The sequence below is a fragment of the Ochlerotatus camptorhynchus genome, unplaced genomic scaffold (genome assembly GCF_037179485.1).
Source record: "Ochlerotatus camptorhynchus isolate MF236.1 unplaced genomic scaffold, CSIRO-AGI_Acam_v1.1 ptg000432l, whole genome shotgun sequence".
Lineage (NCBI taxonomy): Eukaryota > Metazoa > Arthropoda > Insecta > Diptera > Culicidae > Ochlerotatus > Ochlerotatus camptorhynchus.
In genome coordinates this window covers 5,718,927-5,735,652 of record NW_027040918.1, presented here as the reverse complement: position 1 = coordinate 5,735,652, position 16,726 = coordinate 5,718,927, and the positions used below count along the sequence as shown (strand labels likewise).

The following is a 16,726-nucleotide window of genomic DNA, read 5'->3' as shown; positions in this document are numbered from 1 at the left end:
ATTCACAGTTTCTTTTTGGCCCAGAACCATACAGTGGAATATTATACTGTACGGTAAAAATGGAAATCAAATGCTGGGAAGAGCAAAGGATGATGGCCAATTGGATGGCTGTCACAAACTGCAACCAGTTGAAAAGGTTTATAACTCCTAATATAACAAACACCAAAAACCTCTTAGAGCTCTTAGTATATACACTGGCCTAGTAACTGGGCACTGTTCTAGTAGATATCACATGAAGAACATTTGTCGGGTTCAGAGTGATATCTGTCGTTTCTGTAACATGGAACGTGAAACCTCGGAACATCTTCTCTACAGTTGTAATGCATTACACAAGCGTAGATCTAAATTTCTTGGAAGTATTAGCTTACAACCTAGTGAAATTTGGTCTGGAAAGGTAGCCCAACAAACAATTTTAGCTGCAGACTAGCTTATACAGGCAAAAATTAGGTGTATAAGCCAATTTTTGGCTGTATAAGCTTATCTGCAGCTAAAATTGTTAGTTGGGAGTTGGCTTAATAAACCATATTATACCGGACTGGGAAAAGATGTGTCCAGGCAATTAGCCGTCCACTCGTTAAATAGTGGTCGGTTTGCATGATACAAACAGCAAATAGGGGTACCACAAAATAATGGACGCAGCGGTTTTACTCCCCTCCCAAAAAAATAAAATACAAATATAAATTACATCTTTATTTTCGAGAAGTTTTCAAAAAGACCTCCCAGTTCCTCTGTTTACAGAACAAATCTGATACTATGATCAGAATTGGTCTGTCTGCATTAAGCAGCCGATTTCATCAACGAAGTTCTATTAACAATTTCTGAATCAGTAATGTCAACCTCCATGTCCGCGGAGAGCGGACCTAGTTGAGTGATGTCGGACATAAAATGAAATTAATATTTGCATCAGCCTCGTATAAATTTAAAATGTCTGCCATTTAATGCCAATCATCACAATACAATTCACTTTTCGTCGTGCTTACCATTGCATTCAACCGTATGCGTCCCGTTGCATTGGCCGTTAAGATCTGAAGAGGGTTGCTTCTGCTTGATAGGTTTTCCACTAACGTTCATCTTTTTCAGCAGACGGTTTGTCGAGAACAACGCATCGTCATCACTCGAACTTTCGCTCGTTTGGTGTGCGGAGCTGCACAGCTTATTCCCCTCTTGCAAGTAGGCATCCAACTTACCAACGGATGCCAAAACCAGACCCAAAAACGGTGGCGACGGCTTGAGCGGCCTCGACAGATACTCCGGATGGAACTGTGTTGCGACGTAGTAGGGATGATCTTGCAGCTCGACAATTTCCATGCGGGTCTTCTCCGAATCGTGGCCGACAAATTTAAGCCCCTTAGCCTCTAGCTGCTCGACGTACTTTGGATTTACTTCGTACCGATGGCGATGTCGTTCTTCGATCTGACTGGCATTGCCGTAGAGTTGTTCTGATGGTAAGAATTAGTTTGAGCATTTATTTTAAATAAGTAATCCACACAATTACATACTTATCACACTTTTCTCCTCTGTGAAGAGAGTTGTCCGTTTGCCCAAACGCATTGTGCCACCCATATATCCCGGATGATGCTCCGGCATGTCAATGACAAGTGCATGCTCAACATCCTGATCAACTTCGGTCGTATTTGCGTCCTGAAACAAGATTCCAATCATTACGTTCCAGCGCAAGAATTATGAAGAAAAAAACGTACCTGAAGATTCAACACATTTCTGGCAAATTCTATAACGGCTGCCTGCAGACCAAGACAGATGCCAAGGAAGGGTTTCTTGTTCTCGCGACTCCACTGACAAGCACGAATCTTTCCCTCAATGCCTCGTGATCCAAAGCCACCGGGGACAATCACACCGCTGAAAATTTTCACATTACCTTTGTAAGAAGCTACTTCTTTCATCTTTCGATAAATCAACTTACTGGCTGTTCGTTAGACTCTGCCAAGCCTCGTAGTAGAGATGTGGGGTTTCCTTTTTGGTTTGTCTCTCCAAATGGCACGCCTCGATAAACTTCAGATTCAACTTATATCCAACGGCAAGCGACGCGTGTAGCAACGACTTGGACACCGATGCGTAAGAGTCTTCCAACTTTGTATACTTGCCCACCAGTGCGATGTTCACCTTCTTGTAAACATTGTCGACTCGTTCGGCCAAGTCACGCCAGCTTTGCATAAACCGCACCGGTGTTGGCAATGGGATCTCCAACTTTAGCCTCTCATTTAAAAACTCAATCACACCAGCCTCCTCCATCAGCAACGGAACATGATAGATTGACGAAAGGTCGTGGATGCACACCACCTGCTCGGGCGCCACGTGGCAAAAGTTGCTGATCTTATCCTTTACCTCATTCCCGATCGGTTTCTCCGAACGGCATACAATCAGATCCGGACTCAAACCAAGACCTCGTAGTTCCCGTACGCTGGCTTGTGTGGGTTTGGTTTTCGGCTCTCCGGTAGCCCTGGGTAGCGGAACCAAAGACACGTGAGCGACACAGAAATTTTCCCTCTTCACGCGGAACTGAAACTGTCGGAACGCTTCAACGAAGGGCATACCTTCGATGTCTCCGATGGTACCGCCCAGTTCGACGACACATACCTGCGGTTCAACGTTCTCGTTCACTGGAGTTTTGGCAACGCGCTCCACCCACTCCTGAATGGCATCGGTGATGTGGGGAACCACTGTAAAATAATGAAATAATGGTTATGGCAACCTGCAACTATTTTTTTTTGTTTCAAAACCACCTTGAACTGTTTTGCCGAGATAGTCACCAACGCGCTCCTTCTCGATGACCTGTTTGTAAATCTTTCCGGTGGTGATGTTGTTCTCCCGGTGCAACGTTATGTCCAGGAAGCGTTCGTAGTTTCCCAAATCCAGATCCACCTCTCCACCATCGTCCAGCACGTAGACCTCACCTGGGCAAAGAGGGGTTGATTAAAATCAGATTCTATTTAATAAATTCGTGCTATGATTGTTTGAAACAAGTCTCTAGTAAAGGCGTCTGGTTAATCCACAACTTTTTTATTTATAATGAAGTAATGAAATTGGGTTGTTAGCGGAATGCTAAATAAAACAGCAAAAGGGTTTATCTTCCATTTAATTCCACTTAATTAATTTTGGTATCCATGACAGATACGTATTTCGACTACAATGTGCAGTCTTCATCAGTGTCATTCCCACTAAAGAACTTATCAAAATCTAACCCCCTTAAGTACTCATCCCCTAGGTAAAAAAGTCAAGATCATAGGTATAAAAATGAAACTACAATGTGTTGAATCGGAACCTACCTAACTAATAAAAACCAAAGATTTAAGTAAGCTAAAGGAGAAAAATCTATACAAATCTCTAATAAGGAAAAACCCCCAAAGGCTTGGTAGCCATCATAATGAAGTAATGAAATTGGGTTGTTAGCGGAATGCTAAATAAAACAGCAAAAGGGTTTATCTTCCATTTAATTCCACTTAATTAATTTTGGTATCCATGACAGATACGTATTTCGACTACAATGTGCAGTCTTCATCAGTGTCATTCCCACTAAAGAACTTATCAAAATCTAACCCCCTTAAGTACTCATCCCCTAGGTAAAAAAGTCAAGATCATAGGTATAAAAGGTTCTTTAGTGGGAATGACACTGATGAAGACTGCACATTGTAGTCGAAATACGTATCTGTCATGGATACCAAAATTAATTAAGTGGAATTAAATGGAAGATAAACCCTTTTGCTGTTTTTTTTTATTTATGTTTCATGAAGTACATACTTGTGAATATGAATCTTTTGGTTACGTCTGCTTGTGGCATGGCTCTTAAGTTGATGCCTTTAAACTGTTTTTTCAAGAATTTCCTTTGAAGTATGCCAGGATTTCTTCAGATTTATTTTCAAAATTCTCTACATGAATTTTGGAATTCATTCTAAAAAGTTTCTCCGCACCATTATATGATGCCTCTGCATATCACTCTAAAGATTCTATCCCAAGAAATCGTGGCATTCGTTTAACAATACTCTTCAATTATTTTAGAATTCTTGCAAGAATTTGCTAAAACATATTTTCATAGCTTTCTTAATCGTCTTCTTGAATGATTCAATGCAATTTGTTTTTGAATTCACTTGAACATTTTATTCGAATACGGTCGCAAATATCGTTTAAATATCATTCTAGAATTTTTCCAGAGATCGCTCCAGAGGGGTTTTCTCGGCATTACTCTTGAAATTTTCTCCACAACATTTCTGCATTTCTTTGTAGAACGCTTAAAAAAATTATCCAGAAAAAAATGGAATTCACTCTACAATTCTTTTTAAATTCGTTACACATACCTATTTTACTTTTAATTCTTGAGGAATATTCCAAAGATTTTCATGCTAAATACTTTAAATTTACCTTGGATTTATTCGTATTGGATTTTCTTGAGATTAACCTTAGTAGTTCAGTGACGTCTGCGAATATGTTTGATTTTACCGCTTTAGCAATCTTTCAGAATTTTCATACAAATTAAAAATGTAATTTCAACCACTCATTTTTCGTTACTACAAACCAACACACGTTAAACCGCACGTACAGTCAAGTCACGTTTATCCAGATTGAATTCAATTGACATTGATGCTTTGTAAATTGAAAAAAAAAATATTAATCATTCGTGAAGATTGTTCTAGATCAAAATTATTATTTGATTAGAGCATCCGCACCGGTGCATTGCTATTCGGGCTGCTAGTTTGACAACTTTAGCTATTACTATTTTAGTTAGCAACTTGTTTAAGCACCGGTCGTTGCTATCACGATTGTAAATATACGTTTTCGGCTGTCGCACCGATAGTTGCTAAACTTATCGTCGAACTTCGAGCTGAAATTGATCACAGAGTTTCGTGATTGTTTTTTTTTTTTCGACAATATTGACGTAACCATGAAGACTGAAGATTGAAGGTTGAGGTCCAACTACAGATCTAGGCATTCAAGAAACGGTTCTCCGGAAGATCCGAAACATCCGTAAAGGTTATCAATTCGTGAAAAAGATCCCTAGCTCAGCGATTCGTTTTAAAATCACTATTTGTGATGCTACATGAATGAATTTGAATTTGGGCCCAGCATGCGCACACTGGTGGTCACGGAACTGTCCTCTGGGAGATCCGGAACATCCATAAACGTGGTCAATTCGTAAAACCTGATCGAAATATCGATCTTCATGTGCTCCTCTTATAAAAGTTGCGCACCAAAATGCATAAAGGCATTTTTGGATGTCCATCTGGATTACTAGATTACATATTTGAGCTTGTGAATGTATCAATGTTGGTTAAATTTAATACGGTAGATTTATTAACATCAGAAAAAAATGTTGGAACCTTTGAGAAGTTCTTATTGATAGAAATTTGGGGAAGTTGAAAGATCTTTAAGAGTAAGTTTCGACAGCTCCAGGGCAATCTTATACCGTATGCGTGATAATGTCAAGCAACGTCAAAATTAAAAAAAAAATCTCAAAAATTTCGTTTTCAAGTTTTTTTAATTTATTCAAAGGGGGATGTTTCTCAGAGTCTTAAACTATGTTAATCATCGATCGAGTTTCCACTTGCTGCAATTACGGCCTCCACACGCTTCCGAAATGCACGGCAGGTTCTAATAATGTAGTCTGGATCAATTTCTCTCCAGGTACGAGTCATGTTTGTCTGAGGCTTGCTGTACTCGGGTGGCGATTAGACCAGGCCTTGACCTTCCTGACGCGCCATATTGAGTAATCCAGCGGTAAGATCGGGGCTGGATGGCGGCCACATATCCTTCGCCCAGAACGGAAGATGTTCCTGCAACCACTTCTGAGTGCGGTTCTTGTTGAAATACAACATTTGGCTTCGGACCGTACTGTTCTTTGATCCATGGAAGAACATACTTAATTAAAATCCCGATGTAGACCTCCGTGTTGACCTTGTCGCCTTCTGGAATGAACACCGGGTCAATTTTTTGCCATCGGAAGCCACCAATCCAAAAACCATAACGCTACCAGGATGCTTGGTCAGATACACGTTTCAGGGCTGATAGTGCTGATGCGATATAATAGTAGTGACTTTAGTGACCAAAATTACGAAAATAGTGACCGAATAGTGACCTTGTAAATACTAAATAAGTAACCATTTATATGATAACTAAGAAATTCAAATACGGGTTGATGTTGAAATAAACTTATTATGTCATGGAACTTGAAATCAAATTTCTTAAATTCCTCTAATTTAATCGAATCTCACAACGGAATCTCCTGTGAAGTGCTTTTGAAGTGATTTGATTCTGCGTTCGAAATGTTTAAAATTTTGATAAATCTAGGCAGATAACTTTGATAATTCGCTAAGAACTTTTCACAGAATTCCTTCAGAATGATCTCAAGGACGTTTTTAGAATAATTCCCCTTCTCTTAAACTTAGAGACAAATAAGTTTTTACAATAGTAATATTGCATTCTTGAAATTCTTTGCAGAATAATCAACAAAATTCTTGAAAATAGATTATTTTCGTAGTTGGAAATGATTAACATCAAATATAATAATTAAAGTGGACATTTTATACGATAGATGAGGAGATGAAAGTAAAGAGTTTATAGTTCCGTTATAGTAAGATAGTGTGAAATTTGTGTATAGAAAGTAGAAAACGAACAAAGGACAATTTTGAGGAAGGTACGAATCGAGTAGAGCATCTCCTTTACCAAACTCATCCGTTAATGAGGAATAGTGAGCGGTGCTTCCTTCTGTCACCACTGGCAAAAGGGATGATCGCCGATGTGCTCATGTACCTCCGATGTGCGGAAACAGTTCTATCGATTGTTTCACACTCAAGTCGCCATCTGACATAAACAACTACCCGATTCGTACCTTCCTCAACATTGTCCTTGCTCGCTTTCTACTTTGTATATACAATGTTCACACTGCCGTACTATAACGGAGCTATCAACTCTATAATTTAATCTGCTTATCTATCGTATAAAATCTGCACTTTAAGTCTGATATTTGACGTTAAGCATCTCCGACTATGTAAATCGCAAAATAATAACACATGACTAGTTAAAGTAGATTATTTTCAATTTTTTATTGATTCTTCTCGGAACTCCCTGAAGGCTCCTTCCATAAATCCATTTTAAATTTATTTGAATCCACCTTAGAATTTCCATGCAATTAATCTTAGAAATTTCATAAATTTCTGCTTAGAATAATCTTGGATTTCTCCCCCTGCATTCAATTGGAAATTCAATTCGCATTCTCCTTAGAATTCCCATAGTATTTCCTCAGAATTCTCAAAACAAAAATCCATCACAGAATAACTTTGGAACCCTTCACAGAATTCCTTTGAGATTGAACCCTCAAAATTCGATTCCATTGGAATTCTTCACGGAATTTATTTCGAACTCTTTAGAGTTCTCTTGGAAGTATCTTCATAAATCACCCCAGAATTATTTTAGAACTATCCGCAGTGACCATCCTTGGAGTTTACGGGATTTTCATGTAATTTTCATCAGAGCTCCCTTAAGCAAATTAGTAGAACTAATTTCGGATTCTTAGTAGAATTGGACCTAGAATCCTCATCCAATCATCTCAGAACGCTCGTTAAAATGCACTCTCAATTATATTGGAATTATTTCCAAAATAGTTTCGGAGCTGAATTTTGCGTCTCTAATAATTTAAACAATGATCAAAAGCGACGCCCGTATGTGTTAAGTCAAGTTTAACTATATAGGTAAACCTGGCTTAAGATTTAAGCGGAGATGAAGAAATCGGTCCTCAGAGCACTTAATTTTACATTAGACTTTCGTAGTCTGTATTATTCTCTGGTATATCTTGGTGTCATCCCTAGAATCCTTTAAAATTCTCTTAAAATTTACTTTGGATTTTTGAAGTTCTTAATCATCCTTGAAAGTCTTTTAAAAATCTATCACAGATAAATACCTTTTGAAAGTTTCCAAGGTTTACAATTTATTTTCTGGAAAATGAGGTACATTTTCTCCGATTTTTAATAGAAATTGTAGGCATTCCTCAATAGTTTTGCTGATGTTCTAAGGTTTTGCGGTTCACTGGTCACCCTGGTTAAAATTTTCAATTTTTTAACAGATATATATATTTTACTAAAACTACTGTAGACTTTCTAAGTGCCAAGTACTCAATTTAAACATTTTGTTGATATTTTTAAATTTCACTCTATTTTAGTAGTGAAAAAGTGACTTTAGTGACTTTTTGGTGTAAAAAGTGACTTTTTAGTGACTGGCTTCAAAATAGTGACCAAGTCACTAAAAAGTGACCTGCTACCAGCCCTGATGTTTATGTGCTCGTCGGCCACGTCTTTAACCGGAAGAGAACTAATATACCGGTCGGTTCTGGAATTTGATACGGGATCGACGGTAAACATGCTCTCGTCGGTGAACAGGATTACCGTATTTTTTCGCTTAAGGAAGTTCAAGATTTTCTTGCATCGTTCGACTCGTAGCTCCCGGATGCGGTTGGTAATCATGTGAGTTTTTTTCCGTGCCCTCGACTTCGCCCCGCAATCTTCCTTTACGATCTTTCGTGCCGTAAAGTCACTGATCCCGTGTTCCTTTGCCATTTTCCTTATTGAACGCACTGGATTCGCCCGAATCTTCCTTTTGATAGCAGCGATAACCCTCGGAACCCGAGCTGACCTCGGACAACCTGTGGCCACCTTCGCGGATAGTTATCCTATCTTTTCTCGGTCTAAAACTCTTTTGACGGTCCACCGGGACACTCCCACGGCGATTGAAATGTCTTTTTGCGACATTTGCGCGTGGGACAAATCACGAATACGCTGCCACTTCGTCATGGTGCAACTGTCAAATTGAGTAAATCATTTTCTTTTATACACAGCCTACTACGGTATGAGCTATAGGTTACGTGCATGCAAAGAAAACCAAGGCATTGTATGCACAGGTGAAACGGGAACCTTGGTGCAAACATTATCACGCATACGGTAGATTACTTCATTGAAGATCATGAGCTTCAGGGCTCCATTAAGTTCAGAAAAACCAAAACTTCAGTTACGCTTAAAGATCTATGGATAAGTTACGTGAACTTTGGGTAAGTTCTGAAAATGTTAAGGCAGTTCCATCAATATCAGAAAAACTGTGAGAACTTCAGGTTAGTTTAGAGAACTTTATGGCAGTTCCATTAAGTAAAATAGAGGGAACCAACAAGAAATTCCGAAAATGTAAGGATAGTCCAAAAAACTCCAGGGAATGAACTTTAACAAATTAAGAAAGCTACACAGAAGTTCCATGCTTAAAGATTTTCTGGGCAGTTCCATTATTTTTTGGAAAATCATCATCAGGATAATAACGAGAACATTGGGGAAGTTCTTTAGGAAACATTAGAGATCTTCAGGAGAGTCTGTTAAATGAAAAGAAATACTAATAATTTCAGGGAAGTTTCATAAGCAAACTGCGGGAACAAAAGGGAAGTTCCGAAAACTTCTCCAAATTGTTGTGAAATTCGAGCAAGCTTCAGGAATTTCAAAATGGTTCCAATAGCTTCAGGAAACTGCAGAATCTTTTGAGAAAATCTGGGATATCCAGGGGAAGTCAAAAGAATTTCAGAGATGTGGAGAGACTTGAGGAAAATGTACATTTTAAAGAACTTCCTAGTATCTCAAATAAGTTAGACTAGAGACCTTTAGGGAATTTCAGTGATATTCACTTACACTTCCAATAACTTCATATCTTTGGAAAATTCAAGACTTTAAGGGAAGTTTGAAGATTTGTAAGCGTAAGTTCCGATAAATTCAGGTCAATTCAATAAACTTCAGATAAACTTTGAGAATTGTTTTAAGAAGATCCGAAAATTTAAAGGAAATTCAGAGAACTTGAGAAAACTTCAGAAATATTTCGGGAACTTCAATGAACTTCAAAGGTTTTAGGACAGTTCTATTTAGTTCAGGGTAGTACCAAGAACTTCAATAGAATTGAGAGAACTTCAGGAATGCTTCGAGAGTAGAAGGACAGATCTGAGAAACTAAGGACAGATAAATTAATTTCAAGGAAATTGAAGCAACATTTAAGAAGTTTCGAGAAACTTAGGGAATTTCCCAAACGTCATCAAAGTACCGTGTTGTAGATTTCCCGGTATGGTAGACAATGCACCAACTCAAATCAACGTGTATATATTTTACATTGGTTTTATTGACTCCCACGTCCCAACAAGATATTCCCACTTTCCTATCTCCTTCTTCACATGCTATTCTCTACGTTTCCTAGCTACAATTTGGCTTACATTTCTAGGACGGAGTACTCACGGGCCCGGAGGTTTCCATTCACTAGCCGCTCGCTTCGCCTAATCCTGCCACACATCTGATTCGACATCCTGCGGCTCACCGTGTCCGTCTCGCTAACGGGAATCCAACGACCAATCCTTAAATTGCGAACGTTCGGCCCACGCACTTGCAGCGCCGATGATTTGTTTGCGATTGTCTCTCGCAACCGTCGCTTTTCACTGGATGCCTACGTGTGTCGCGTTCCTACCGGACAATTTACTGGAAGCTCCGTTCCGCTTGCTTTCGACCCTCTTCTTGGCGAGTCACCCGAAGCACCGTCGACTCGTTGAGAGGTCGTTTATTCTGTCTGCACACTTAGATGTTTTCGCCGAGATGGGCACCACCGAGCACCTCGGCATTTTATTTTGCTGGATCTCAGTGAAAAACTTGCCGATATTCAGCTAACAAACGGGAATTTTGCCGAGATCTCAGCTAACAAACATATTTTTTGCTGAATTTCCAGCAAAATAAAATGCCGAGCTGCTCGGTGGTGCCCATCTCGGCAAAAAAAATCTAAGTGTGTGGATGATGGGCCTGTTTTTGTACGTTACCGCTCGAACGTGCTCGAGGTCGTTTTAATCGGTAGGGATTCGACGGATGTACAATCCCCCTTATTCTGCGAGTCACATGACTCTCTGTCACCGGTGAGGTGACAATTGTCACCTCACCGGTGAGAGAGAGTCACGTGACTCGCAGAGTAAGGGGGAATGAGTTATGCAGTTTTCGATCAACGAGTGACGTACACGTGCCTGGTTGACGGGAATGTTTGCGGTTCGTTACCGGTTCAACGTGCTCGAGGTCCTTCTAATCGGCAGGGATCCGACGGATGGCCAATGAGTTGTGTGGTTTTCGATCGATAACTGCCATGCTGGAGAATCTCCGTACCACAGCCTCCGACTGGCCCGCGTGTCAAAGGGGTCCAACAGCAGGGATTAATGTCGTTTTCGTTTTTGCGGTGTAGCTACACCGGTGCTACACTGTCGTACACCGAAATATTTTAGGGTGTAGATATAGGATGCACCTTTGTTTATAAACAAATGATGTTGAGCTGTCAAAGACTGGCGCTTATTCCTGCTTACACTACACCGGTGCTACACCGCAAAAACGAAAACGACATAACTTGTGGAATCCTTGATCGCGATGTACGCGCTCTGATCCGGAACGGCAACTCCTCTTACAAAGGTTTCTGACTGGTGCCTTTTTCACACTTTCCGGTATTGTCTGCCACGGGTTCTGAAGGCAGAACAATCTTCTATATGACTACGCAACCAGGGACCGCTTTCGTGTTTTTTTTTTTCACTTTCGCTTTCTGCCGGTGCGATGACGTGGCAGCATTGGTGTTGTCGTGAGAACGTTTTTCAAAGTGGGTTCCGCTCAGATGGTCGAATAATGATGCGATCGGCGACGGGCAGCGGGATTGATTTTGTGCTGTGTTTTTGCTTATCGAATAATTATTCTTATCACATAGTTCATGAATAATTACAAACATAACAACCGGGCCAATTATTATTCTTTATAAATTAAATATCTAAATTTAACTTGGGGGCTTATTGTGAGTGAAAGAAACCTCGGAATGGACGTGAATTACCAGGCATTCTGAAATGGATTGCTGGATCTGCAATAGAGCTACCACCTTCTAACTCCCTGACTAAAACTGTCTGCAATTGCCGCAAACGAGAAATTGCAGGTGACTTTCTTCCTTTCTTGGAGGAGTTCGCTAAAATAGCTTTAGCAATGCATTGGTGCGGGTGCTATTAGTAGTTTGAAAAACCTCCTTTACAAACCTCACCACAAACAACTTCAAACACATTGATAACGGCGGCAAGGCATCAATTAAAATGAAAATCATTGTACGTAAGTTCCAATAAAGAATATTGAAGGTCTGCAGTCCTGTATGAAGCACATCTCACCAAAAAATTGGAAAATTTTCATTTAATTAGGACAATTTGTAACAATTTCCACCTCTTCATCATTTTACAGTTAGTATATTTCGAAAAGTAGTAGAACATATTATAGGAAGCAACTTTGCAGAGGACGCTGTCTATTTATTTACTAAGGTATAGTCAGTTTTCTACAAAGAGGAGAGTACATTTTTGGACCCTAAGAATTCTCTTCAAATTCTTTGGATTGGTTCTAAAACCTTCTTAATATTTCAGAAATATTGCCCAGAATTGTCATGGAAATCTCCTAAAATTTCTCTAGAAGTTTTGACCAACATTATCTTCGAATATATGACAACATATCTATGAAATACTTTTCAGGAGGAACACTCTTCCAAGTTCTCTTGGACCTTTTCTCAGGAATCGCTTGAAATTCTCATAAACATTGACTAGAGATTTCATTGGAACTATCCTTAGAATACTCCTTTGAATTGTCTCCTGAAATTCTTTGAAACTCTCGTAAAAATGTTCTTCCTCCTCCAGAATTTCTTTATAGCTATCTTCAGAGCTCGATTCTCTTAGATTTCTGCATAGTTTTCCTTTGAATTGGCTATACTGCCGATACATTCTTATAAATTCTCTTCAGAAGACCTTTAACTTCTCCTTAAAATTTCCTGCATTTCTGATCACAATCGAAATTTTATTCAGAATATTGAACAGTCCAATATTATGTTTAGTATTCCGTATTTCAATTTCAAAAGCCACTAGCTTCAGCCTTCAGTCTGATGTACGTTTCCGCCATCATCTCAAAGTTCCGTGCCATAATGTCAATGTCATCGGCGAAGCCAAGGATCTGGATGAACTTCATGAATATCGTGCCACTCGTGTCTAACCCAGCTCTTCTGATCACACCTTCTAACGCGATGTTGAACAGCAGACACGAAAGTCCATCACCTAGTCGTAGCCCCCTTCGAGATTCAAAGGGACTCGAGAGTGTCCCCGATACTCGAACAACGCACATAACTCGATCCATCGTCTCCTTGATCAATCGCGTCAGTTTATCCGGAAATCCGTACTCGTGCATAATCTGGCATAGCTGATCTCGATCGATTGTGTCGTATGCGGATTTGAAATCGACGAACAAATGTGGGCACGGTGTATTCGCGGCATTTCTGCAGAACCTGCCGAATCGGGAAAATTTGTTCCGTGGTAGCGCGGGCACCCATGAATCCCGCCTGGTATTGCCCCACGAACTCTCTTGCAAATGGTGGCAGGCGGTGGCATAGAATTTGGGAGAGTACCTTGTAGGCGGCGCTCAGCAGTGTTTTCGCGCGGTAGTTGCAGCAATCCAACTTGTCGCCCTTTTTGTAGATTGGGCATACGACATCTTCCATCAACTCCTCCGGTAATATCTCCTCCTCCCAAATCTTGGCAATTACCCAGTGCAGCGTTCTAGACAGTGCTTTACCACCGTATTTAATAGCTCACTTGGTAGTTCATCTACACCAGTTGTTTTGTTGTTCTTCAGTCGACCGATCTCCTCCTCAACTTCTTGAAGATCAGGGGACGGTAGCATAGCCATTGCGCATTGCAAGACGGCCTATATTACATTATATAAGCCATAGTCTGTCTGGGGTAGAACACGATTAAAGAAACATAGTGGCCGCCATTTTCCCGTCGCCAGAAGTAGTGACAAAACGGCACGTGTTTACCCTCGAAGCAACCACATCAACTGGAACCGACCAATTTTGAGCGTCGACACGCCTTCGATTATTTCCCGTCGGGCAGCCCGAAAATTCCGGGAATTCGGTCGAACCCGTCGGAGACCGGACAGAGAAGCGCTTGTTTCACCACCCATGCTAGACACCGTATACACCGCATGCCGCCAAACCGCAAGTCCACCTATATTGGAGGCGAACCAGCCTAAGGCTGAAAGCCTCCTAAATAAAGCTAAATAATAATAATAAGTCCACCTATAGTGATGTCTCTCTCTAAAAAAAGAAGCCCCAGACTAGGCCAATAAAAGCAAAGCAAGCATGTTAAACTAGAATAGGTGTCAACTTAATTTTCAAGGAAGCACTCCCTACGGTATTTATATACGCCATCTTTGTGTTTTTATTTCCCGATTATCTTGCCCGAAAGGGGTATCCAGGCTTCGATCGGTGAAGTCCACTATTAACCGTTTCGTGCATCAGGAACTAACAATGAACGATGACTTTCGCTCCTGCTAGGGCGAGTGACTTCTGTTGAGGTTTATGTGAAAGTGCTCAGTGAATATAAGCGACCCAGTGCTCAGCTAAAACCCTGAAACATTTTCCCTTCTGAGTAGCAAGAGGCTACACCATTCAATTTGATTGCTTTCGGTGGGTGGCATTGGGGAAATTTCCATAACCATGTCGATAGGCTAAAGACGGAGAGGGTAGTGCTCGAGTAAAAAAAAATTGGATGATACTCCATGTAGGACGAGTTTATGCCAGCCTCTCGTTTAAAAACTCTGAGATTAAGAAAACATTTTAAATCTACGTTGAAATTTTTTTCCTGAATTTAGAGATATTGGTTCTTGGAGTTTACCAAATTTAAAAATTTCTAGTTATGTACCAACATTTTTGAAAAAAAAAAAGATTTATTACTGAATTTCTGTATTTGAATACCGCAGTTGAGAAACATGCAAGTGGATCACTTGCTAAAAATAATGCAAAATGGTTGAAATATACTTTTACGTTTTGGCATCGGCAAGATCGTAACATATTATCGTCAGGGGATAATCAAAGTTTTTGTAAGAGGATGCATCATGTTTCAGAGCATCGATTGGCGCTGAGTTGAGCGCTCAAGGATTGTTTTAATACCCTGACGATGATAGGTAAAGATATTGTCGAAACCGTCATTTACCCTACGACTAGAAAACACAAAATTGGGCATATGAAATAATTATATGCCTTCAAGGTCAAACCATATGCAGCTCCGTATGAAAATGGCTAGTGCAATGCTTCAACGTATGAATAGAATAGAGTCTCTCTGGGGGGAAACAATCATGAACTATCTAGCAACACTGAGAATTTGTCAACGAACACATTGTCCAATAGCTTCAAGCTTCGGTTGCAACGCCAACAACAACCTCATCAAATCAGGGCCCGGGGGAAGGGATATAAATAAACACGTTTTTCCTATCCGACACACTCCTCTCGTCTGACAGCAAACTACACTTACCATGCTCGTACGGTGAAAACGTCCCTGCATCGATGTTGATGTACGGATCGATCTTAATCGAAGTGACGCCAATTCCGCACGCATGAAGCAACGTTCCGAAGGAACTGGCAATGACACCCTTGCCGACGCCACTGATGACACCACCGGTTACCAGAATGTACTTCATCGGTGCTGATGCTACTGCCGTCGCTGATGAAGCTCGTCTCTGCGAAGAAACTGCTGCCGCTATCGACGCTCTATACAAGCTATTCGATCGAACTAGCAACTTCTGCAGGCTAATGGCACGACTGCACATGCACCGTGTGCAACTAAACGTGGGCCGTAGTCGAGTATCCTGCATTAAACGAGATTTTTTTCCAATTAGCAACACCAAACACACGCGATACTACTGATAGGCGAGATAAGACGTAGTTTTGCTATTGACCCGAATAACACACTTACCGTAACAAGGTTTCCCTCTACTATCAGCCAACAAAATGTCCTCTCCTGGCGAGATGTCGTCGCAAATAAGAAGAAAATTAGTTGAATAACAGGTTCACTCCTCCTGAGGTTGGGGTGTACACAATCAGCAGAGCACACGACACTAGTAAGTAGCTAGATGGATACTTTTCTTCTCGCTAGCAGTGCAGCAAGGCCTTGCGACGAGTTTGTTTTTGTTTTGATTTCCACTTTCTGCATTGTTTCAAAACAGATAAACATGTGTGAGTGAAAGGAGAGGAAAAGCCATCATCACCTGGCACACTAGCGGAGGAAGTATCGCGATTCGCGGAATTTAAGCATCAAATAACACTATGTTGAACTAATAAGAACAACTAGTACGATACTCCACTATTGAATCATACTTAGGACTTCTTTTTTAATGCAGTTTCAAGGCAACCCCGAACATTGAACGGCATTAAATAGAAATTACACAAAGTACGATTCCGCTTCCGACCTTCCTAACCTCAACCTGTGAGGAAAATGTGTGCCAATTTGAAATTGACGGTCCGTGTAAATTTACCTCTTTCAACAATTTTACCAGGCAGGTTATTTTAGGTAAATACAGCAGAAACAAGGTTTTCACAATTTTGAGATGAGTATAGCACTAAATTCGCCAAAAGTTGATTATGAAGAATCCCGACAAACAAATCCGCACCTGTCTTTGGTAGAAATCGCGCACGCTTTCTGTTATCTCTTCCTCTTTTCTTGTCTCATGACAGCTGATTCACGACGCCAGAGAGAGGGAGAGAGAGAGGGCCCCTACAAGCTTGCACATTCGCATTTGAAAAGAGGTTATTGAAAAAAAAAAAGAGGTACACGATCAACATACCGTCGTGGCGGGCTTTTTTGGACTCATTCAAATCAACGTAAAAACATTTAAGGAAA

The 16,726-nt window shown here is 40.4% G+C and overlaps 1 protein-coding gene across 2 annotated transcripts; it reads right to left on the bottom strand.

The window, feature by feature from the left end:
* Nucleotides 1-508: 508 nt before the first annotated feature.
* CTPsyn (CTP synthase) lies at nucleotides 509-16,513 on the bottom strand. Of its 2 annotated transcripts, none has more exons than XM_065234161.1 (8): nucleotides 16,362-16,513; nucleotides 15,803-16,033; nucleotides 15,362-15,695; nucleotides 2,742-2,912; nucleotides 1,922-2,678; nucleotides 1,701-1,857; nucleotides 1,500-1,641; nucleotides 509-1,439 (listed from the first exon to the last, which is right to left on the bottom strand). In XM_065234161.1, exons 3-8 carry the CDS (start codon nucleotides 15,654-15,656, stop codon nucleotides 961-963), a joined length of 2,001 nt encoding a protein of 666 aa, XP_065090233.1. In that variant the 5' UTR covers nucleotides 15,657-15,695; nucleotides 15,803-16,033; nucleotides 16,362-16,513; the 3' UTR covers nucleotides 509-960. The 2 variants fall into 2 exon arrangements, with proteins under 2 accessions (XP_065090233.1, XP_065090234.1); XM_065234162.1 differs by having other exon boundaries at nucleotides 15,803-15,847.
* Nucleotides 16,514-16,726: the final 213 nt, after the last annotated feature.